We start from the raw sequence: 25,385 nt of genomic DNA on the forward strand, positions 1-25,385 counted from the left end.
TTAGTGCTTGTTAAAGGTAAGATGAATGTTGACAATGGTGTTCAAATTACTCTTTGCAACCACCCACTGATAAAAAAAACCTTTTTTAATATTGTGTATAAATTATGCTCCTGTGAGTTGGTGTTCTGACCAGTATCAATGGATAATTGGTTCATGTTCTCAGCTTCATCTCAAGATCACTTCATCAGCTTTTTTCCAATATTTCTGTATATGAACACAAATTAGACACCACACGCTCAGAAGTAGACAACATATTCTGTATACTTTATTTAAGAAAGTGAATAGAAATGCAAACTCAATGTTTCAAAACTCATCAAGTTACATTTGAAAGATAAAAAATACACATTCGTTTATTTCTTATATTTTCCATAAAAAATAAATTCGCTTACACAATTCTCAACCAAAGGTAAAGAACAATCTGTCTTTCTATGAATCTAGCAAGAAGAGGCTGTAGGGGGCGTGGCCGCCCTGGTGGCGCAGCTGTGGCCCTCATATGCAGGGAGAATTTGAGGTGTACCCTCAGTTCTGGGGGTCTCACTGACAGTGCAGGTGTAGGGTGAGTGCAGCCTTGTTTCAGAAACATCACCTGGATCGCTAATTAGATTTACAATTCTCGGGAGATGGTGGTATTAGACTATTGAGGCCCTTCCTATTTCTGCCTCAAACCTTCGGCCCGCACCAAGGCGGCATTCCTGCCTGCATTTTTAATTACAACAGATTCCAGTTCCTAGCCCATTCCACCCAGTTGTAAATGTGAGATCAGCATTCCATCGAGTGTGTGTGACACTCCCTTCTCTTATTGCATTCTTAATAAATAATCTGTGAGAGGCATTTATTCTCCACACTGTCCCACTCGACTTCTTGTGGGTTAATGTTCCTGTTAAGAAGTAATACAGTTTGCATGTTTTTCACTAGCAGTATTAACAAAGCATACGCCCCATGTTCTCTTGCGCACAATATGAAACCCAGTCACTGAAAACTGAGGCACTGGGACTCGTGGCACTCCCCTTTCCACTGACCCCGCCCCATGAGTACCTGCATTTCCGGGATTGGATTTAAAACCCACATGGTCAGCTACTTGGGGTCTCTTAAGGCACTGCACTGCATTTGGCACATTCCTGAATGTTGGTGGTGGGCCATAGCTGTCATTAATATCCCTGTATCAAAAATTAAGAACTATTCCCCTACACAACTTAAAGGACATTTCGCAAGTGTATGGAAAGCGAGAGTGGCACAGAAATGACATTTAAATAGTTCAAATTACACATTGAGACAATTATTGACAAGGTTTTTAAAGTTAAAAATCGACACATAAGCCATGCCCCAGTACAGACCCTAGTCAAGTTGTTAAAACTATCACCATGTTGTGTTAATGACACAGTGTCATCTCTGTGCTGTTCAAATGACAATATGGAGTCGTGTGCACCCTGCTAAAACAACAAGCTTCTCTAACCCCCCTCCCCAGCCTTGATGGTTAACTTTTTAAACGGCAAGTTGTGGAGTCAAGCGCGTGCCCACATCCCGTGGACATATATTCTTGAGAAAAGCGACCATGTCGCGCTAGACAAGTGTGAAAATACCTGGTCTGTCAGTTTTTTTGGGGGTGTGGAGCTGGATATGCAGAAGTTGATATTATCCAAGTAGGGGCTGGGACAGCTTAGGTTGTCTGCAAACGTTGTGATATCCCCTTGACGCCCGCCCGGCTTTGTCACAAAATATGAAAAAGTGTGTTTACGTTTTTTTCCCCCAAACCCAATGGCTTTACTAATGACGTTCTCCCTCCCTTCCTCGTGTCTGAGAGGTTACACTCTCCTACAATACACACGGCATTACAGTAACGTGCCACATTATGTTAACATGATTGGACCTGTAGTCCGAGTGGGGCTGGTAACCTGTTTGTGCCTCCACGCATGGCTCATTTATGCCTGTGACGCAACGCTAAATGAAGCGCCGCTTTGCTTGAGAGGTTTGGTGAGCCTAGCTGAAATGTGACTGCCAAATGCCTCACAGATATTCAAAGATCTACGGTCAAAGCTTAAGGGGAGGGGCTGGAAAGGCGGGAGAGTGATACACTCAAAGGACAGGGTCATGTTACCAGTGTCATGTCACACTGCACGCAGGGGACCCAAATTGAATGACCTGGCTGACCACAAAATGACAGCTTTACAAAGTTGTTCACTGTATTCCGTCATAAGTAACTTTCACTTTTGGAGAAACAGGTTAAAACGCAAGCATTTCAGATGTATGTGTAATTAATGTTTAAGTAAACATTAGCATTACACAACTTGCAAGTCCTGCCTGTTTAATGACGAGCATATTTTGGTCGCTAGGTTTTAGGTCGATGCCATTCCCTTTATCAGGTGGAAAGGCCCGTCGGTGGATCCGTGATTTGCTGGAAGCCAGAAAGAAAAAACATCTGCAAGGCTAGCGTAGGCCCCGTGCTTTTAACATCAACTGGTGATTTTTTAAATTATTTTAATAAACAACCCTGGGGAAGAGTGCGGGGGCAATGCATCACGAGCAGTGCTTCGCTAAAATATGGCCCAACTTCCTCATTAGAACTCGATGCCTATAAGGAAAGGCTGCAATTGCAAAGCACGTTCTGTAGGAGGCAGTGTAAGTCCCCCTAGAAATGTATTTCTGCAGCGCTAACTAACCCTGACGAGGCGTTGAACACCAACATGAGAACACGGGCACCTGCTGAGTGTGCCTGGGTCGCTCATTTCACGCTTTCAGTATATCAAATGACTACACGATTAGGCCACAATCCGATGAATTGTATGCACATTAATGTCACGCACAAAGGAACGACAACGCCATAGTTGAGCACAGACTTTACTTTTCACCGGTTTCAGCCTGCAAACAAGGTCGAAAAGGCACTTTGTACTACAACTCACACAGGAACGCACTTTGCACCCAGTGAGCACTGAACACAGTTTAATCGTAGAAATGTGTAACAAAACAAGGCGCGATATACAAAATATTACAGCTGTGGGACACAGTGCATATTCAGAGAGTTTAGGTCAACCAACTCTTTTAGACACAATTGAGAAATTCAAAGTTGAGCCAGGAACAGCACATTTGGCCAGGCACAGGTGGCGCATGCAGTCAGGGCGCTAGGCCCCAGCACGTCGAAAGCAGTGCTGGTTTGAAAGAGCAGTTCGGGTGCAGCAGACGCAGCGCTAGCATATTCTATCAAGGGGGACATTTTTCCTTGTGGGCTAGTACATTCTCAGGCCCCCACCTGTTTCATTCAGCTCTTTGTGGGGCTTGCCGCGGGTGTCTGTACCTGATACCTCTAAGGTTCACCCTGGATTCGTTTTTGTGTCTTGGGGCACTGAAGACGATTTAGAAATGCTGAGCCCCTGATCCCATCTGACCGCCCTTGAATGTGAGTAGTTCAAGCTTTTGAGGAAGTCTAAGCGTGTTATAACACTGTCCCACCCCCCCTACTCCCCCATTATAGTATGGACGTCAATGTGTGCTTCTTACTATGGCTTTCCTAGTGCTTCCGTTCTATTAGGCGTGAGAGGCTTTTTGTTTATTTTGGAGATTTGTAAAACACAGTATATAAACCAAACCTTTAAGGCACTCCAGTCAGCAGTTTAGTCATGTGACTTTCTATATGTAGCAGAAATGGAATGTACCTAATGTGCAGGGAGCAGTTGCGGGGGTGCAGCTAGGGTGCAAACCTGAGGTGATGTTGTGGCCTTGTGCATGCACATATATGCCCCTTGCAGCCCAGCGCTTGGAATACAGTCCTAGAGAGCAGCTGTGGCCATTCATGCATAGATATATGATGCCTAAAGAGCGATGTATCCGTGGGGAACAGTGGCATTTCATGTCAATATATATATATGACCCCAGACATTCAATGTTGGTGAACCCCGGGAACAGTGCTAACCTGGCACAAGTCTCTGAATTATCCTATGCGCTGTCTTTCAGTCCAGATTTTGGTCCGTGGTGAGTTTGGGTAGAACCCCAAAGATGTGTGGGCTCTCTCCTTCGGCATGAGGTGCTGCGTCAGCCCAGAAATGCACAGTCTCCTCTGGCCGATGGCTGTCTTGGCAAGTCTGTGGCCTAGTCGTAAAACAGCCTTTTGGAGCAGAAGTTTTGGCAATGCAGAGTCTTTAGACGGCTCCAGGGTTGTGCAGTCTATTCTGCACGACTCTTTTGGTACCCCGTGGTTGGCCAGGTGCACTGATCCCGAGCACATTTAAGCAGACCTTTCAGTGGCACACTCGTTCGGGGCCTCGCTGTTTCAGTCTGGCGCATAAGAGTTCAAAATTGCGTTTCAGCCTTGGCCCAATTTGAGTCTTTGGGTGACACCAGTGCTGGGAGGTCGAGTGATGTCTCAATTCCGGGCTGCCCGCTCTCTGGACTGTGCCTCTGCTGCACGGCCTCCTGAGGCAGCTGTCCTCCTTCTGCACAAGTCTTTGGAGGACCGTGTGTGGTGCAGTCTTTTGTACAGCTGCTTAGCTTCTGCATAAGTCTTTGGAAATGTTGCAGCAGTCTTCCGGGGGACCCGTCTCTCCCTGGAAGAGTTTGCGTACCCCTCGAGCTTCGCAGTCATTCTCTGCAGCCCCAGCTCGCCCTGGCTCCACAGGAGCTTGGCGTTACCAGCGCTGGGTCTGCGCCAGTCTTTGGATGACAGCAGAGTTGCGCAGTTGTTTTTTTGAATGAGTCTGTGACCCCTGAAGTTGCGCGCTTATCATCAGACGCAGTTGGTGCCCATGGCCTTGAGCAGGGATGTCTCGGGGAGCTGCCTGAAGAGCCCTCGCAGCCCTTCCAGCTCCCGGCTTAGCTGCTCCACTCGTTTGCGCAGCCGCTCGTTGTCGGTGGAAAGCTCCAGCACCCGCTGCTGGGTCTCGGCGTTGCGCATCTTGGCCTTGTCGCGGCTCTTGCGCACGGCGATGTTGTTGCGCTCCCGGCGCACTCGGTACTCGCTGCTGCCCTTGTCCAGGTTCTTCTTGGAGCGGCTGCCGCTGCGGTGGGGCTCGGGGGAGTGTTGGCGCTTGGCGGCGGCCCGGTGGTGCTGCGGGCTGGGCACGGGGGTGGGAGGCGGCGTGGGGTGTCCGGGCTGCAGGTGCATGGTGGTCTGCGCGCAGTGCGCCACCTGGTACTGCAGGTGCGGCGCGGGGCCCCCGGGGAAGAGTGAGCCTCGGTGGGGCCCCTCGTCGCGGGGCTCCTGCTTGATGAGCAGGGGCCGCTGCTCCGCCTTGCTGTCCATGTAGGAGATGCAGCCGTACATGGCTGCCTGCTGGGGCTGGTACGGGTACTCGGCGGGCTGTTTGGCGCGGCTGCTGTGGAACAGGTCGGCCAGGAACTCGTCGTTGAAGGTGGCCGGGTCGATGTAGGCGCTGATGTCGATGGAGCTCTCCTGGTCGCACAGGTCGCTCAGGTCACCCGCAGCCGGTGGATCCCGGTAGCCGAAGTGCGCCTGCTGCTGGGGCTGCTGGTGCTGCTGCGGGTGGCTCAGCCGGGGCTCCGCCTCGTACAGGTGCGCCGGCTCCATGGAGCTCCTATAGCCCGCGAAGCATGGCGAGCAGCTGCGGGAATCCAGCGTGAGGCGGGGACCGGCTGCCCTGATGGCGAGTGGAAGAGTGGGGGCGAGAGTGAGAGCACAGCGGGTCCGGGGTTCGATCCTGCCGCAGGATCGGTGATTCCAGGGCTTAGTCAGCCTCTCCTGTAGCGCCCACTGTAGCGCTCACAACGCCGCTGCTCAGCTAGTGCCAGTGCAAGTGACAGCCCCGACCAGGCTCTCAGTGCCCCGGCGCGCAGGTGTGGGCTCAGGATGAGACACAGATCTCAGTGCTGTGAGTCAGTCCCGCTGCCGTCCTCCACCCTGGGTGCTCTCTGCGCTCAGTGCTCCCTGCCTCCGCCCCGTATATATAGAGCGTCCTCGCCAGGCGCCCTCTAGTGCCAGCCCCCTGCCCTGAACCTTTGACCGGAATAGGAACAGCTGCGCGGCGCGAGCCCTGCCTCACGGGAAGTCACTGCCAGCGGGGGCCAGGTCTGTCTAAGGTTTGCAGCCAGCTCTGGCCAGTCTAGCACAGAGCGGCCACCAAGAACCAGCGAAGTCTGAAGACGGAAATCAGCGATGGCTAGTGCACCAGCACACAGGGCACTGCCACCAAGGGTCAGAGGAGTAGTCTGAGGATGGTAATCAGCTGTGGCTAGTCCTCCAGCATGCATGGCACTGCCACCAAGAACCAGCCCAGTCTGAGGATGGCCACCAAGAGCCAGCACAGTCTGAGGGATGGTAACCAGCTATGGCTAGTCCACCAGCACGCAGGGCACTGCCACCAAGAACCAGCCCAGTCTGAAGTTGGTAATCAGCTGACTAGTCCAGCACGCAGGGCAATGCCACCAAGAACCAGCCCAGTCTGAGGATGGTAATCAGCTGTGACTAGTCCAGCACGCAGGGCACTACCACGAAGGACCAGTCCAGTCTGAGGATGGTAACCAGTTGTGACTAGTCCAGCACGCATGGCAATGCCACCAAGAACTAGCCCAGTCTGAGGATGGTAATCAGCTGTGACTAGTCCAGCACGCAGGGCACTGCCACCAAGAACTAGCCCAGTCTGAGGATGGTAACCAGCGGTGACTAGTCCAGCACGCATGGCAATGCCACCAAGAACTAGCCCAGTCTGAGGATGGTAATCAGCTGTGACTAGTCCAGCACGCAGGGCACTGCCACCAAGGGCCAGAGCAGTCTGAGTATGATAATCAGCTATGGCTAGTCCACCAGCAGGCAGGGCACTGCCACCAAGGGCCAGAGCAGTCTGAGGATTGCAATCAGCTGTGACTAGTCCAGCACGCTGGGCACTGCCACCAAGGGCCAGTGCAGTCTGAGGATTATAGTCAGCTAGGGACCACTGGAAACACAGCGCACTGCCAACAAGAACCAGCCCAGTATGAAAATAGATGGTAATCAGCTTTGACCCGTTCTGCACACAGGGCACTGCCCTCAAGGGCCAGTCCAGTCTGAGAAATATAATTAGCCATGGCCCAGCCAGCACACAGGGCACTGCCAGCAGGGACAGCCCAGTTTACCTAGTATAATCAGCTAGGGTAAATCAAAATTTTAGGCACTGCCAGCGAGTGATAAAGCGCCCTTAGTAGAAAGAGCCAATAAAGCACACACAAAACAGCCAGGTCACACGAAAGACCGAATCCAGCACATACCCAATCCAGTAAAACAAGACTCCCAGCAAGGTTCAGTTCAGCACAGACAGCACTGGCAGGTAGGGTTCAACAGACCCTGTCAAGATGGGTCTTTGTATTGCACAAGGCACGGCTAACATGAACAAAAGTGAACCCGCAGATGAAAATCAGCAAGGCTTAATTCAGCACAAAAAACATTGACAGAAAGGGCTAATCCAGTACATACTACACATATCACAACCAGTAATTACCAATCCAGCACACACTGCACTCATCACAACCAACAATCACGAGCCAAGCACACAGAATAGATATCACAAGCAGCAATCACTAGACCAACGAACACTACACATCTCATGAACAGCAGTCAACAGTCAAGGACACGCTATGCATATCATAACCAGCAGTCACCAGTCCAGCACACATTCTACACATCACAACCAGCAATCACCAGTCTAGCTAACACTACACACATCACAACCAGCAACCACCAGTCCAGGACGCACTATACATGTTATAACCAGAAGTCACCAGTCCAGCTCACACTACACATATCAGACCCAACAATCACCAGTCCAGCACACACTACACATATCAGGGCCAGCAATCAGCAGTCCAGCACACACTACACATATCAGGGCCAGCAATCAGCAGTCCAGCACACACTACACATATCACAACCAGCAACCACCAGTCCAGGACGCACTATACATGTTATAACCAGAAGTCACCAGTCCAGCTCACACTACACATATCAGACCCAACAATCACCAGTCCAGCACACACTACACACATCATAGCCAGCAATCACCAGTCCAGGACACACTATTCATGGCATAAACAGCAGTCACCTGTCCAGCACACACTATACACATCAGAAGCAGTAAACACCAGTCTAGCACACACTAGACACATCAAGACCATCATTCACCAGTCCAGCCTACACTACAAACATCAGAGCCAGCAATCACCAGTTCAGAACACACTATACACGTATCACAACCAGCAATCAACAGTCTAGCACACAGTACACATATCACAACCAGCAATCGCCAACCCAGCAGACACACCAGAGAGCTGATACAGCACACAAGAAGAAACCAGCAGTGGGCAAAGAGGGGACGAAAACCATACTGTGCTTAGAAGTGTGACATATATCAGAATACATTTGGGAACAATAAGGGCCCGGCTTCAGAGCACCTATACACCTTGCATACATCAGTACATAGTGGAGAAACGAGGAGAAGAATGCTACAAAGCACCTAAAAGCACATAATGTGTCTCCATACCATATTAAGTGGGAATCGAGAGTCGGTTACTTTAAGGATGCTCGCACCACCGGAGAGCGGGCTGGAGAGATTCGGTTAGGCATGTAATAATAATAATAATAATCCACATTTGTAAAGCGCACAATCACCCGTAAGGGTCTCTAGGCGCTGGGGGCCGTCGGGAAGATTAAGCAAGCTTTTGCCCAGAGTCACATGGTGCTGGGCTAACCTGCCGCCGGAGCCGGGGATCGAACCCTGATCCCCAGATTCCAGCGTCAGTCGCCATGGCCGCGGTGCCACACCTCTCCCCACCTCATGTGGATGTCATGTACATGTACATGCATCATAGAGTCTAAATACATTACAGCTCCCTTAGACGAACTGAAGGCCTGCAGCCCACAGAGACGTTGACCTTTTGTATGTCTTATCATCTCCTATGCCACTGCCCATAGTTAGTAACTGCTTCCAAGCAGATGTTTAAACAAGGCCCGGGCGGAGTTCGCGGAGTTCAGCTATGCAGAACTCCACAAAGTGACCCAAAAACTCTGCTGCGCTACGTGGAGTTCTGCAAGGGGCGGAGTTTGATTGGTCATACCGTTCGCATTGATTATCAGTGCTGGGTGTTTGTTCTGCACTGTAAAATCAACGCGAACAGCACCATGCACAGGTCAAGGGAGTGCTGTTTCTTTTCTGCTGCTCGAGTAGATTTTCTACTCGAGCAGCAACTGTCTCAACACAAACTGAAAGTTTCTCAATGTGAGCAGTCGCGACCATCACGACTGCCCACTTTGAGAAATCTGACCGCCCGGAACGAGAAATCTTGCCAGGAGGTGGAATTTTCTCGCTCGTCAACTTGACGGGCGAGCGCGAGCGAGGAAAAAAATGCGGACCAGAGTTTTTCGGAAATCCACATGCTCCGCTGAGCGAGTAGAGTACGGAAAACTCTGCAAATGTCTGCTGCATTGTCCCATAGTCACTTGAAGTTAAAGGGACAGAGGTAATGTGGCAGGAGCACCAGATATTTCTGCAATCTAGGGAGTATTTTACGTCATGAGTTTGAATCAGCAGCAAATCATCATTTTTAGGTGGAGCATTCGAGACCCTTTATACTTATATGTCTATGTACTTTGTGGGCTCTGGAGATTAGGCCTCGCACTTGTCTGCTTCCACTTAGGGACTTTTTTCTGTTCAACTGCCTCTATTTAACAGTCTTGATAGAAAACGACCTGTAGAAGTCAGTAAAATACCAGAATCACTTTAGCATTCTGTAGATTCCAGTTCATTGAAATTGTCTTCCACGATTACCCGTAGACAATAATATTTTTTCAAATCTTAAAATTTTCAGTGATATGACCACAGAAGGCGCGGATTTTATATTAAAAACAGGGCTTTGGACTATACCATGTCCCACTGAAAGGCAATATTTCTCTACATGTGTTCCCATACCTGGCGGGTCACACAGTTTGGTGCTTACTTTCCCTCCATGTTAAAGAACAGTAAATGTTTCAGCATCCAGGCTAATGTGCTGCATAGCTTAATACATATAGGGTCCCAAAGGCGAGACCGATTGCATTGCAAATGCTTGTTATAGTCTGTATTGACAGCGCAGCTGTCGCTAGACAATTATGTGAGCATCACTAGACAAGGCTTTGGTTCCACCCACTGGCTGGGAGCCAGAAGTACATTTCGATTGGTCAGGAGCCATGTGCTTCTACACAAAAAAGTGCTTGCCCTTGACACAGCTGTGATCATTTTGTTTATCCAGCTGTTTGAGGCACAAATTTCAGAGGCACATATATGACATTGTAATACTATTAAAGTGCCTTAGATAACGAGATCATTTATGGCATTTTCTCTGGCAGCAGCATAGATGGGAGGAGGGCAGTCAATAACTACATGGATTTCAGATCTGGCTTCGAGGTGCATGCGTAAGCCAGAGCTATTGGCATTGTCAATGCTTGTTCTAATATCATTTCAAAGACCAAGATCTAGTAGAGATGGTTTGAGGGCAGCCCTGTCAGTGCAACCGGCTTCCTTCTTCACCATTGGTGACCCTGACCATGTCACTTTTGTCTAGGTGTATCGGTTCCCTAACTTACCAAGAGTCACAGCGCCTAGAAAACCAAGTAGCGAATCTTTAACTACCGATTTCTTCTTCTTTTCATAGCTGTCACGAGTAGATGGAAACCAGATTTAATTTGCAACAATCTTGCATTTAAAGCTTTATCGACCTTACTAACTGAAGTTTTTTTTTTCCTTCTGAGGTTCAAAGTAAAGACCTATTCCAGTACAGCCTCCACCCCCTGTCTGAATTTTCATGTGCATATTCTGAGCATTTCCTGTAACCATTTACGTGGCTGTTATTGTTTTACTTCTCAACGTGACCTAGTTCAGGGATTATACATGTGCACCAGGTGCAGTAGCACCGTGGCCCAGAGGTGTGAGGATGGGCCAACCAGCGGCGTAGCAAGGGTGCCACGAGCTCAAGTGCTGATGACGGAATGGGCCCCTGACTACCTATTGGATAGTAAAATACAGGAATAATCAAAGTGTAATGGGCCTCGGTGCCACTGCACCTACCGCGTCATTGATAGCGACGCCCCCGGGGCCAAATACACCATAATTAGTGACTTTTCAATACTATAATATTAATATGGTATATATGATGTCCAATTCCCTTGCTCGCATTATCATCGGGGCACCCTTGGTGCGCGATGACACGCGCTGGCTAACAAGCCCACAGAAGACGAAACAAACCCATCTTTCCCTCTCATACAATACACATAGGTGATTCGACGCTCTATGGTATCATACGGGCTACAGCCCAGTTGGAAGCTCCAACGAGGCCATCACTGGTAGGAAAGGGGGAGGGTGTGTTTTTTTTAGTTCTGCTATTTGTGGCACGAGGTACAGTTGCACAGTGAGGAAGGGAAGCCCTAACCACCGCGATATGCTAATGAGGCCCGGCTCCCCAGCTGCGAGGTAAGTACACGTCTAAAGTGTGTTAGATAAGATATCCCGAGTCGTGGTTTCCGAAAGTATGGCCCCCGCTGTGAACCTGACCGCCAAAACCGGATTTACCATTGGGCAATGTCGACAAAAAACGACTTATTCTGGAGCAAACTGTGCTGGTTGGTCCTCGGCCCTTAGGTCTCAGCTCTCTGTTCCTTCTCTCATGAGGTGCGTATTACACGGCGGTCTGCACGTTCTCCGCATCTACTGCCTGAAGGTCATGGTGTTGCACTCAGCACCTCGGCAGCACCCTTGAATGCCACGGACAGGGAAAAAAAGAGCAAGGGAAAGAGAGGAATAGATAGAAACCAGGGGCGCAACTAATCTAGACCCGAACTTCGGAGGGGGGCAGGGAGGGGGGAGGGGGCGGGGGCACCAGTCGCACGTGGTGCAATAGTCTTTTTCGGCGCCCCTCCCCCATTTCCTCTGGGGGGGGGGGGGGCACCAGTCGCACGTGGTGCAATAGTCTTTTTCGGCGCCCCTCCCCCATTTCCTCCGTATCTCTCTATAGCACCTTTCTGACAAACTGTTCATTGTTTTAATAGCGCTACTCATAGATTACTCACACTCCGTTCTTTGATCTGCATGGTACACATTGTTTGTAGCAGGCACATTAACCATTTGTGCTGTGTGTGTGGCAGGAGTGCCCATGTGAGTGCATGGTGAACGATGCAACAGTGTGAGAGTAGGGTAAGAGGAGTGACTGCAGGGTGAGTGAGGTGACCATATGAATTTGCGTGCGGATGTAAGTGCAGAGTGGGACGAATGAATGCATTGTTAGTGATGGGCTTGTTTGAGTGAGATTTGCAGATTGAGCAGTGAGGGGGACAGGTGAGTGAAGTATCACATGAGTGCAGGGTGAGTAGTATGCTCGTATGACTGCAGAGTGAGGTACAGGGTGACCAGTGCAAGTGCATTGTGAGTGCAGAGTGATTATTGTGAGTGCAGGGTGAGCGGGTGAATGGTGCGAGTGCATGGTGATCAGTGTGAGTTCATTGTGATCGCGGTAAGTGCAAGGTCAGCGTGGAAGTTAAGGGCGAGAATGAGAAGTGAGATGTCTGCATGCAGGGTGCATTCCCAGACACTTGAAGTAACTCAGCATGTAATTGACGGCGGCGTAGGGTTTCAGATATAAGTTAAACTATTGCTATTGTGGCATTAATCAGAAATCGAGGGTGGAGGAAAAAAAAATTTGTGCTGATTCTGCAACAGACTTCCAGTATTATGATTAGGTTTGCCAACTCATTATTTTGATGTCCCACATGGTACAAAAATAAGCAGTCAACTTAAGCTGTATTTTCAGCACTTATCTTTGCATATTTCGATCAGCAAATATACATAAAAAGCACTTTTCATTGCTTTCTAGGGCTGCCTGAATGATCCATGACTGATAATTAAAGGGAATAAAGACAGAGAAGTCACATTACAAATGAAGACATACTTTTTTATTTATAACCCTATTTATGTCCACACAAGGTCTTTGCAGGCTCTTTAAACAACACATGGCTGTCATTTTCCTTTTGCCAACCCTACTTTATATTCCTTTTCAGTAAATGCATTCTCACACTACGACACTAAATATAAAATACTAATGTAAGGAATAGGCAGAGTGAGGGCCCAGGGGATACTGGAACCAGACAAAAAAACGAAGCCTCAGTAACCAGTTTACAAAGGTATATAAATATGCAATTGGTCTTTAAAGACCTGTAAAAAAACAGGCGTGCCGGAGAAAAGACTCCAGACACTGCCCAGCCAAGCCCACAGCAGCTCGAGCTGCAGCTGCCCGGGCTGAGACACACAACGGGGTGGAGGGGGCGGAAGCCCATTCAGCCCTATGGGCGTTGCTCGCCTGATAGAAACATTGGGGTTAGAACAATAAAGAGACTGTGAGAAATTAAAGATTGAGAAGAGCCTACAAAAACAAACATAGTAAGTGATGGAAAAGAGATTAAAAGAAACTGTAGGAAGAAGTACCGACCAATGAAACTGAGTGAGAAATTAAGAAGCAAATAATGGGAAAGACCAGAGAGCTAAAAACATTTGGAACAGTACTACACAAAGGGAACTGAAAATAGTTTTGTAAAAGACAAATAATACATAAGGAAACAAATCACAACAAGCATTGTCAAAGCCAATAGGATTGGTGTTGTCGGACAGACTTTTGGCAATTCTTGTTTTGTTTTGTTTTGTTATGGCTTTTGGAAAACTTTATTGTTTGGAAAGCTGCCAGGTGTTGGCCAACCTAAAAGAAAAACATCAACTTAAGGCAAAACAATGTTTGGGTTTCAAAAATCACACATTACCATAGCACTTCCTGGTACTGAAGGGAACTATCTCTTGTGTGGATGTGTTCCCTGTGAAAGAGTAGCATGCTGCAACTTTTAGTAAAATCAAAAGGTCTTGGCTGACACAGACCTAAAATGCCAATTCTTGTGCCATTGGCTAGCAGCCTTTTGCCTTTGAGAAAGAATGTATGAAAAAAGAAGGAAAGAAAGACAAGAAAGCTGGAAAGAATGAAAGAAAATAGAAATTAAGGAAATATGGAAGGGGTAAGGAAAACAATGATGGAAGGCAAAACATGGAAATAAAGAAGGAAGGCAAGAAAGGATAAAAGGAAGAAGAACTGCAAGACAGATTTAAAGAATAAAGGAAGACAAGAAAGAAGGAAAAAACAAAGGAGGACTAAAAAGGAGGAAGTTAGGAAGGCAAGGAAGAAAGAATGAAGGATTAAAAGACAGACAGAAAAGAAGGAAGGAAGGAAAGAAAGAAAAATGGGAATGGAAGACAAGAAGTAAGTTTGATTGATTGATAGGCTTTATTTCGATATAAAAATACCATAAAAGCGTGTACAAGGGGTACAAAATACAATATAAAAGCAATCACATTCTAATTACATACAGAAGTTTAAAAACCAAGAAAGTGTAAAATACAGTTAAGACAGAATTAAATTGATAGGGAAAGCCTTCTTGCACGAATCAACCAAGACCATTTTAAAAATGTTGACACAGCATATACAATCAGAGTAGAAGTGTCAAACATTAAAATACGCATCGCCACTGAATGCTGACGAGTCCCTAGTAGTCTGCATAGGGGTTTAAGCCACCGGCTCCTCGGAGCACGGTAGTCCGGACATTCAAAAAGGATGTGGGCTACCGACTCTACACGGGAGGGACAAAACGCACAAAACGGAGAGGATTGATATGGCTGTTTCCAGCGGGCAACAACTTCACCCACTGGGAGAGTCCCTACTCTGAACTTAAAGTACAGAGTGCGGTCAAAAGGGATGGAAATAGTATCTAAGTAGGGTTCATAGGCCACCACGTCTTTGAACCTCACAAAAGCTGCAGTGGAATTGCACTGTCGTGGGTCAGAATGTAGTTTAGATGAGACCCAGTTCCAGTACAGCTTTTTAATCATGGCTTTGGGAGGTGCGGATCTTGCTGCCCAAGCTTCTGCTAACCCTATCTCCACTAATAACCATTTGACATCTCCCAACCATTTAATCAGGGCCCAACCTACCATGGCCATAACCTCAGATAGTGCTTCCGCATAAGTGGCCTATTCAGGCACTCGCCACAGCCGGGCCCAAAGGAGCAAAGGGCGAAGTTGTGCTTGGTCTTTAATGGATCTGCAACCTAGATCCAGTAGCACTGGTACAGTGGGAGTACTCAAAGGGTGAGCCATCAGATCTTTCAAGAATTTGCTCTCCGATCTTGCTAATACATCCAGGTTGCAGGTACCCCACAGCTCCGCCCCATAGAGTGCGGCGCTGACCCCTCTGGCTCTATACATTTCCACTACAGGAGCTATGGGTTTACTTGTGGAAGATCGTTGTTCCTTGAGCAAAGTGCCTCCCACCCTTTTGTGGCCCAAAAGCATTTTTTGGATGTGCGGAGTCCAAGTAAAAGAATCATTAAGGCGAATACCCAGGTAGTCAAATTCAGAGACCCTCTCCAATGGATCAAAATTCAAAGCCGGGGGTTGACCAAGTTTCTTTGGGGGATTCATGACCAGGAACTTAGTTTTATCGGTATTGATTACCAACCCCCTCATCCGACAAAACTCTTGGAAACTATTCAGCAGGCTCTGAAGCCCCATAGGGGACTTTGAGGTGAGGAGAGTATCATCTGCGAAAAGCAGTGTTGGGATCCGTTTGCCCGCCAGGGATGGAGCGTCCGAGGGAGTTCTTGACAAATGCTCAACCACACCGTTTACATAGAGAGAAAACAGTGTGGGAGCTAGCACACATCCCTGACGGACGCCCCTGCCCACAGGGATCCTATTAGTTTTTTCACCCTTCGTACCCCAACGAACCTGCGCGAAATTATCAGAATGTAATTTAACCAAGAGGGAGAGAATATACACAGGCAACCCTAAATCCAGCAGGACCCTCCATAACTTCTCTCTGGGGACAAGGTCGAAGGCAGTCTTAAGGTCTATAAAGGACAAATAAAGACTGCCCCCGCCCAGCACCACCACCTTCCAGTGTAGAAGAGCCAGTCTGAAGGCCTGTTCTATGGTCCCGGTGCCAGAACGGAAACCGGCTTGGAGGTCCGATAGAATATGGTTATCGTCCACCCACTGGAGTACCCTTCCCAGAATCACCTTCCCTGCCACTTTTTGCGAAGAGTCGATCAGACTAATAGGCCTGTAGTTTGAGAAGAAGTAAAGAAGAAATACGGGCAAGAAAGAAGGAAACAGAGAAAGAACAAGAATGAAAGAAAAAAACGAAAGAGAAAAAGTGAAAAAGCATGAAAGACTGAAAGAAACAATGAAGGGTAGAGAGAAGGAAGGAAAGAAGGAATGAAAGCAAGATAGATTGTATGAAAGCAAGAAAGAAGGAAAGAGGGAAAGAAAGCAGGCAAGAGAGAAAGAAAGAAAGAAGAAATAAAAGAAGGAAAGCTGAAAGGGAAGAAGGAATGAAAGAAAGAATGACAGAAAGAATTAAGGAAAGAAAGAAAAGAAAGAAAAAGCAAGAGAGAAAGAAGAAAAGAAAGAAAAACAGTAATGAAAGAGGGAAAGAAACAGAAGGCGGAGCAAGATGGCGGCTGCGTGAGCGGTGCCGCAGAGCAGCAGCAGTGGAATGGTGCAGCTAGTTTAAACCCCCAGCAATGGCGCTAATGTGATTTCGCCTCATCAGTAAATAAGAAATTAAAACCCAATGCCGTGGATTACCGCCTGGGAAAACGAGACCGCAAGCTCTGGAGCGGAGCGTTCGGCGGGGGTCGGGTTGTTGCGGTTGCTGGCTGGCGTTCTCGCGCTCTGGATCCGGCATCGCTGTCGGTACTGTGGGTGTGGCAGTGGAGTGAGGCGAGCCAGGGGAGACGCCAGGAGAGACGTGCAGAGCCGACTTCGGTGCTCAGAAAGAATGGCCCCTAAAGCAGTGGCGGGAGTATCAGCAAAAGCCACGGCAGCGGCTAGGAGGAAAGCCCAAGCAGCCCATCCGGCAGAGCAGCCCGAGCAGGAACCAAGAGGGGATGCATCCCCAGCAAAGTTGTGTACACCCCCGGGAGAGACATTAAAAAAGGGGAAACACGCCTCAGCAAGATCGCGGCAAGTGACTCCTTCCATTTCCCAAGCTGTTCTCCCGTACTGGCAAGGGGCAGAACGCTTAGGATGGAAGCACTGACTCGACAGATGCTATCGAGCCCGCACCACAGAAGGTCATGGTGACAGGTATGAGTGCGGCATATACCCCCTTGCAAGAGGATACAGTTGATCAGAATGTCGGTCTGATGGAGGATTCAATAATGGTGGGGGAAACAGGGCAAGAGCTTGCAGAGACTGATGGGCGAATATTTGTTAGTATGTGCCGATAATGAAACCGTTGCTGTACCAGTACAGGGAAGCCAATCAGAGATGGTATCAGGGCAAGGACGGAGTGCAGGTGTGGATGGGGGAGAAGGGGCAGAAGGTCTATGCCATCCCCTGGCCCTAATGACCCTTATGGACAGTAAAGACAAGGAGAAGGAGAAAGAGAAGGATAGTAGTGAGTGTTTCTATTCTGTCTCAGAGGAAGCCGAATGGTCGGACGATGACAGGAGTTCATCTCAGGGAGAAAGAGACTTTGAGTCCGATAGTGATATAGAGCAGAACCCTCCTAGCACAGGTAAATGACCAAATCTCCAAGGGAACGCCCTGGACCAGCCTGTGCGGGATTTAACATGGGATCATTCATCAGCCATGCCACTGCAGGGGAGCACGAATGCTGAGGTCCCAGTAAGTCACCCCCCGCTTCTAGATGTCATTTACCAGACTATCCTCACGCACAGGGAGGAAGCACGCCAGGACAGCCGGAAATCACAAGCAGCAATGCTCAAGATGCAAGGCATGGTAAGAAAGCTGTCTAAAGCATATATCAATGTGGGAGACAGAGTTACAAATTTGGAGGAAAGGATTGTGGCGACTGAATCAGAGGCTGCCGCAGCTACTACCAAAGTGGAGTCTCAAAGCACCCAGGTCACTGATATCCAGTGGAAACTGGAAGATATGGAAAACAGGCTAAGACGTAACAACTTACGGGTGCTGGGGATACCAGAAGGGGCCGAGGGGTCGGATGCTAGGGCCTACATGATTAACCTGTTCAAGACCGCATTCCTAGAACTCTCTGAATGGAACTGGTCGGCAGAAATTCAGAGGGCTCATCGCACTCCGTTTAGGGTCCGTCCTGGGGCAAGAAGCAGCGACAAGCCAAGGGCAGTCCTAATATTCTTGGGCAACTTTATTCTCCGGCAAGCCATATCGGAAAAGGCCCGACCGGAGGCAAGAAGGTCCAGTGAGGGAGTGTCGTTCTTTGTCAGGTCAGACTTTTGCCACGCAACAGTTGAGAGGCGCTGGAGGTTGAGACAATTGATGAAACCTTTTCCGGACAATCATCTGCAAGTATATCTTGTTAACCCAGCGCAGCTCAAGGTGGTGAAAGAGGGTCGGATCCAATATTTCTCATCTGAAGTAAAGGCAAAGGAGTTTCTGGACGCTAGTAAAGTCAATCAGGAGCATTCAGGGCCCGGAACCGGGACAATTGGCACTGCGAAGGGTGGTTTGCGGCACAGTATTTGACTGAATGGATACAATGTTTCAACAGTAATTTATTTTTATTTTCCTCTTTATTTATACCCTGATAACCGGGCTATTCTTTGTTTTTTCTGCTGGGGGAAGCTTTTGGAATTTAATGTCTTTATGTAATTGTTTAGAGCACCTACTTCACTGCTGCCGCATACGCGCATCACAAGCACAGACCTAGGTCTGAGCGCTTCGCATGGGAGGGAGAAGGGGGGAAGGGTAGGGAGGGGATCGGGGCGGGGGGCTCAGGGGGAGGCCAGGGGGGGTATGGGGCCAGCAGGGGCGGTAGCACGGGGGGAAAAGCAAACAAAGAGAATTTATGGTACACAGGTTGATCTATCTTTTAGTGCAGGGTATGGTATCTCTGCTAGGAGCATTCTTTCCACCCAGTTGTTGGCAACCAAAATGAAGGAAATGTTTAAACCTAATAATGTTGAGCCTTAGTATATATTTGATCAATATAGGAAGTCTGAACGATTGGAGAAAGAGGGCCAGAATGTCTGAGTTTGTTAAAACAGAACCCATCAGCATCCTGTGTTTACAGGAAACACATCTACCATGGGCCAAAAAACAGCTTCTCAGGATGGGAGGCTTTGATATTCTCGCGTGTTCATCACAGACCTCAATGGTAAGGGGGGTGGCTATCTTAGGTAAAACGGTGTTGGGGGGGCAAACGTACCAAGGCTGATGTGTTAGGCAGCTTTGGTTGAGATGGGGTGTGGTGTAACAATTTGTGGGATATACAGCTCTAATCAAGACAACCCCGAAGTCTTTGAAATATTGGAAAGGGAACTGGCAACTTGGCCCGTTCCCATTCTGGTATGCGGGGATTTGAATATATCAGCCGACCTGGTTAAGACAAATCCGTATGCAGGCAGGAAGCCTAGGGTGTTTAGGGCGCTCTGTTCACTGATGAAGTCGCATGGGTTAGTAGATGTATGGGGAACAAAGGAGCCCGATGATCTTGGGTTTACATATTTTTCATGTCCATACCAGAAATACACCAAACTGGATTACTTTCTAATTTCATCTACAGAAATAAGCAAATTCAATATTAGGAAGGTCCCCAAGGTTCTATCGGACCATAGCCCGCTGGTAATAAGATATGATGTTATAGGGTCAGCGAGGAAACAAAGGGCCTGGACATTTAATAGAAAACTTTTGGCAGATACCCTGTTTATTGAACATCTGAGGAAATGGGCTCGGGAATTCTTTGAAGCCAATCGGTACAGTGCATCCAGAAACTGTGTCTGGGATGCGTTTAAAGCTGCATTAAGGGGCAAGGTAATTAGCTATACTGCCCAAGTTAGGAAAAAATTGCAGGCCGAAAAAGATAGGCTCCTAGCGGATTTGGTAAGAGCGGAAGAACTACATTGTCAGGATATAATACAAGGGAAGGAAGGAAAGGAAAGTCAAACTAGAATTTGTACTGCCAAAGCAGAAATTAATAAACAGATGGCTGAAAAAGCGGCGTCAGAATATTGGACATACAGAGGGAAGATGTATGAAACAGGGGAACAGGCGGGCAAGGCGCTGGCGCTGAGGATCAGGCAGGATAACACAAAAAATATAATAACTAGCATTCAGGAGAACGGGCGTAAGTTTGTTGAACTGCAGGAGATACTTGGGGTATTTGCAAACTTTTATCAAACCTTATATAAGGAAGAGGTAGGGTGGGAGGAGCCGCATTAAAGTTATCCTGATGGAGGACCCAAACTGGGCGAGATTGAGAGGGAAAAGATAGAGAGCTATATGACAGTCGACGAAGTGCGTGAGGGGTTACTAGACCTAGCGGCCGGCAAAGCAGCGAGACGGACAGCATTCCATTAGAGGTATATAAGTGTTTATCAAGTGAGATGGTCCCAATGTTATTAGATCTGTTTAATGGAATAATGTGTACTGGAAAAATACCCGAAACATGGAAAGACACAAACATAGTGGTTTTCCATAAAAAAAGGAAAACGAAAGAAAACCCAGGGTCCTATATGCTGATTTCGCTTATAAATGCGGACAATAAACTTTATGCAAAAATCATGGCGTCGCGTCTGGGGAGGGTCATAGGCGGTCTGGTTTCCCCTTGGCAGCATGGCTTCATTCCGGGTCGAGGAACAACCGATCATATCAGAAGAGCAATCTCTCTGTTTGAGGCTCATGCTGTCGGGGGGAGGGGATCGCCATGATCCTTCTCGACTCGGAAAAAGCCTTTGATCGCGTCAGGTGGGACTACCTGTGGAATGTCCTTGAGGGGAGAGGTTTTGGCCAAAGAATCCTGAAGGCTATAAAGGCTATGCATTCCGACCCGGTCGCCAGAATACAGTTGATGGGTGAGTGTTCGGATAAAAACAAGATAACAAGGGGAACCCGTCAGGGGTGTCCCTGCTCACCCATCTTATTCGTGCTTTACATCAATCCATTGGTTAGGCAGATTCTGGGAAATCAAGAGATCAAGCCGGCAATAACCAATGGATTCGAGAGTAAAATATTAGCCTATGCTGACGATTTGGCAGTGATTTCATCAGAACCTGCCGAGGCTATGTGGGTATTGGTGGAAATTACCAAGGAATTCGAGCGGCACTCTGGATACAGCCTGAACGAGGGGAAAACCCAAGTGATATGCACGAAGAACATCATCAAGTCTGATCATAGATATGTAAACTCGGCAACATATCTAGGAGTGATAATTAATGCAGCAACGGAATTAATCATAAAGGATAACTTTGTTCCAATGTTAAAAACAATCGAGAAAGACCTAAAAATATTGGACACGCTGCATTTATCTCTTATAGGAAGGTCAAATGTCTTGAAAATGACCATGTTGCCTAAAATCCTTATTCTGTTTCGCTCCATCCCCTTCTTAATCGAGGAGGGGATGATTAAAAAAATGGAGTCCATCTTTAACAGTTTTTTGGGGCAATACGGGAAGATCAGACAGTCATTAAAATGTATGACCCTCTCACAGGAATGTGGGGGCTTAGGAGTCCCTAATCTAAGGTATTATCATTGGGCCTGTTTGTTGACACAGATGTCAATTTTATTCGATCCAGCGTCAAGCAAGGGAATTACTCAACATCCGGCATCTGAGATCTACAATATCCCCTCAATATATGAGTTATTAATGGGAAAGGAGGCGGTAGGCGCCTTGTTAAGAAAAACCGACCGTAGATACTTTAAGAAAATGCGCTACAAGGTATCTATAAGCGCTTGGGAGTTGTGGAGAACACTCCAGAAAGTGCTACAAGTCCCAAGGAATAATTTGTACACACCTTTGTGGAAGTCGGGCCATTTTCCCAATTTGAGCCTGGATGGAGCATGGAAATGTTGGGAACAGCAGGGCATTCGGACAGTGGGGGACATAATGAAGGAAGGTAGTTTCATGAGTTTCGATGCCATCCAGCAGAAGTACGGCATGTCCATCAGCCAAAGCTTTAAATATGCCCAGATCTCGCAAATAGTTAAAGCTATAAGACCTCGCATCTCCCCGGGTAATTGTTGTCCCATTCTGGAATACTTATTATAAGGGGGGAGTAGGATTAAAGTTATATATCGGGACTTAATTGAAGGGATGCAGGATGATCTGGAGAATCATGAGGCTGCCTGGGCAATAAAATTGCAGGATCCGGATACGGATCTGTATAAAGCTTTACATCTGGATAAAGAGGTCTTACGGTCATCAAATCTAAAGGCAGAACATTTTAAAACACTCTTCAATCTCTATTTTACGCCTCCTAAATTATTTGACTGGGGTATGAGGGTGGATAACAACTGCCCCAGCTGTCAGAAAGGGCCGGCGGATCTATTGCACATGTTCTATCATTGTGAGAAACTTAGCACCATCAAAGGTGAGATCAAGAAATTTCTGGAGGGGCTGCTAGGATCAAAGATCAGTCTATCCCCGACAGTAATGATCCTTGGGAGTGAAACTAAGATGGGTGTCAATAGGGAGACGGAAGCATTTATCTTTTTGGCCGATGCTGTATTACGCATCCTTCTTTCAGCAGCCTGGAAAGATTCGAATGCCCCATCCTTTCAGATGAAGTTGACCAGGCTCCTCGGTATTCACAATATTGAATCTACACTGTACTCACATAAGGGAAGGAAAACACATGAGTTCGGGCGCAAAATATGGGCACCCCTGAAAGATTGGAGGGATGGGCAATTACAAACATAGGTCAGTGTATATATTTATAGATATGTGTGTTTAACTTATGCCAGTTACTCCACACTAAATCCCTGTAAATGCTTGAAGCCTTTCTCTCCCTCTTTTATGCAAATATATTTATATCTATTTATTGTATGATGACTACTTGTATTTATGATATTCTGTTTCTTCCTGTAAGATGAAATATATTGAAATTATGTACATGGAAAAAAAAAAAGAAAATACCAGCTGCTAAACTTAAAAAAAAAAAGAAAGAAAGAAAGAAGTGTTGCAAGTGCTGCAAATTAAACATGATAAACACTGGTTTTCACTTGGGCAAATTTTATTTAAAGAACCATTGGAAAAATTGAGTCCCGAAAAAATGTGTTCTGAAGAATTGTCTGCTTATGAATTCATTTTTATAATATTGAAGCTTTCGAAAATTTAATAAAGAACAGTTTCAAATAGAAACAATCTGTTATGCTGTGAAATACCAGCAGTCAGATAAAGAACACTCCAAAGGAATTTTACAACAGCACTGGCCAGGGACAGGATCTCATAAAGTACAGAATGTGGCCTGTGCCATCACTTGTCTCACTGGTATAAAGTGTGTTGCTGTCACATCAGACTCTAAACACACAGAGAACATCAAAATAATAAAATAGAAACAAAAACATTGGCACAGAAGGATACTAGCTTATATGCAGATGAACTCCTTTTGAAAGAGCAAAATGCAGTCAATCACATTAAAGTTAGCCAGTGGCTGAAGTGGACTGACCCCCTGCCCCATGCTGTCTGCTGTAGTGGGCTAAAGCATAATGTGAATGATACACAAAGAGACCAATGGATGAATTAAGCTGGCCGAAAACCCCTTTAAATAGATATATTGCACAGTTATAAAAAAAAATCAAAAGGTCCTGGCTAACGCTACAACTTACAAACATTGGTAAATACATTGGGTTTCGCATATGTGATTAATAATAAGCTGTTTTTTTGCAAGTTATAGCTTGCTGAGTAGTTGTACAATATAAGTTACAGAAAGTATGTTAAAGTGTAATGACTTGTATATGTACAGAAAGGCAATATATTGTGCTTTTACTAGTGGTACAGTGCGGGTAAATAATACAATTTAAAAAAATGAAATAAAAGAGGGAACTAATAGAATTCATTGATGTAATAGCAATATTATGTGTTTAGAGAAGGTCTGACAACTTTCGGGCCCCGTTGCCACTGCACCTGCCGCTCCATTCAAATAATGCCCCTAGTGCCTGCAAAACAACTGCATTTGTGACTGCCTGTTTCGTAGTAAGTTATAGCAATATTTGGTGTTTAGGGAGTTATGAAAACTTTTGGTCCCGGTGCAACTGCGTCTACTGCACCATTCGATTTATGACCCTATTACCTGTTAGGTAACTACACTTGCGACTACCTCTGTAGCAGTAAAATATTGCGATATTTGGTATTTAGAGGAGTTCCCAGAGCTTTGGTCCCTGGTGTCACCACACCTGCTGCACCATTGAAATCATGACCTTAGTGCCTGCAAGCTAACTGCACTTGTAGTTGAATACTAGCAGCCCGTCCCGACGTTGTCCGGGAGCAATTAGGCTTCAGGGCCCCCACCCGGCCCGACGTTGTCCGTTGGTCCCCCGGAGCCTTCCTCCATATATTGCAGTATTATACCTCTATGTTTACTTTGTACGCTTTTGTAACCTGCACACGTCACTTTTTCCTCCTGTAATGCAGTATTATACCTCTGTTTACTTTGTACGCTTTTGTAACCTGCACACGTCACTTTTTCCTCCTGTAATGCAGTATTATACCTCTGTTTACTTTGTACGCTTTTGTAACCTGTACACGTCACTTTTTCCTCCTGTAATGCACAGTTTGGCTCACTTTTGTAATGCACCATTTGCTTCCTCTTGCATTTTGTTGGCTCACGATTGTCATTTTTGCTTGATTTCTTGTAACGTTTGCTTACTTTGTACGCTTTTGTAACCTGCACACGTCACTTTTTCCTCCTGTAATGCACCGTTTGGCTCCCTTTTGTAATGCACCGTTTGCTTCCTCTTGTATTTTGTTGGCTCACGATTGTCATTTTTGCTTCATTTAATGTAACGTTTGCTTTTGTATTTTGCCGCCGCTCACCGCTCCTAAATAAATAAATAAATAACCTACCTCATCCGCCGCTCACCGCTCCTCCCCGCCTGTCCCCCGCTCCTCACCGCCTGTCCGCCGCTCCTCACCGCCCCTCCCCGCCTGTGCGCCGCTCCTCCCCGCGCTCATGTCCACCGATCCTCTTCGCGCTCCTGAACGCCGCTACTCCCCGCCCTCCTAACGTCAGCACGCACGTCGCGGCCGGCGCTTCTTCCAAGGGACTACTTTTTTTGGGGGGGGAAATTTTTGAAATTACGTATATTTATTAAGTTTATATAGCCTATCTCCATCTGCACACCCTGACGATTACAACGATGTATCGGGTGTGTGGATTGGCGCTGTGGTTCCCGAGTTTACCCGCCTCAAAGGTCCAAAGTTCTTCCTTTATAATAGTAGTATAGATAGCAATATTTGGTGTTTAGATGAGTTCTGACAACTTTTGGCCCCAGTACCACTGCACCTGCAGCACCACTGAAAACACAGCCCGAGTGCCTGCTAGATAACTGCACTTGTGACGGCCAGTTTAGTAGTAAAATGTAACATTATTCTGCATTTAGTGGGGTCCCTAGAGCATTTGGTCCCAG

At 47.0% G+C, this 25,385-nt stretch overlaps 1 protein-coding gene across 1 annotated transcript; it reads right to left on the minus strand.

The window, feature by feature from the left end:
• Positions 1-243: 243 nt before the first annotated feature.
• CEBPA (CCAAT enhancer binding protein alpha) lies at positions 244-5,858 on the minus strand. Its single transcript, XM_078670715.1, has one exon. It carries the CDS (start codon positions 5,513-5,515, stop codon positions 4,715-4,717), a length of 801 nt encoding a protein of 266 aa, XP_078526841.1. The 5' UTR covers positions 5,516-5,858; the 3' UTR covers positions 244-4,714.
• Positions 5,859-25,385: the final 19,527 nt, after the last annotated feature.

Source organism: Lissotriton helveticus, chromosome 12 (genome assembly GCF_964261635.1).
Source record: "Lissotriton helveticus chromosome 12, aLisHel1.1, whole genome shotgun sequence".
NCBI classification, from domain to species: Eukaryota; Metazoa; Chordata; class Amphibia; order Caudata; family Salamandridae; genus Lissotriton; species Lissotriton helveticus.

What these genes read in the sequence shown, in the direction of transcription:
- CEBPA (XM_078670715.1), bottom strand. Translation starts at nt 5,515, where the DNA reads ATGGAGCCGGCGCACCTGTACGAGGCGGAGCCCCGGCTGAGCCACCCG.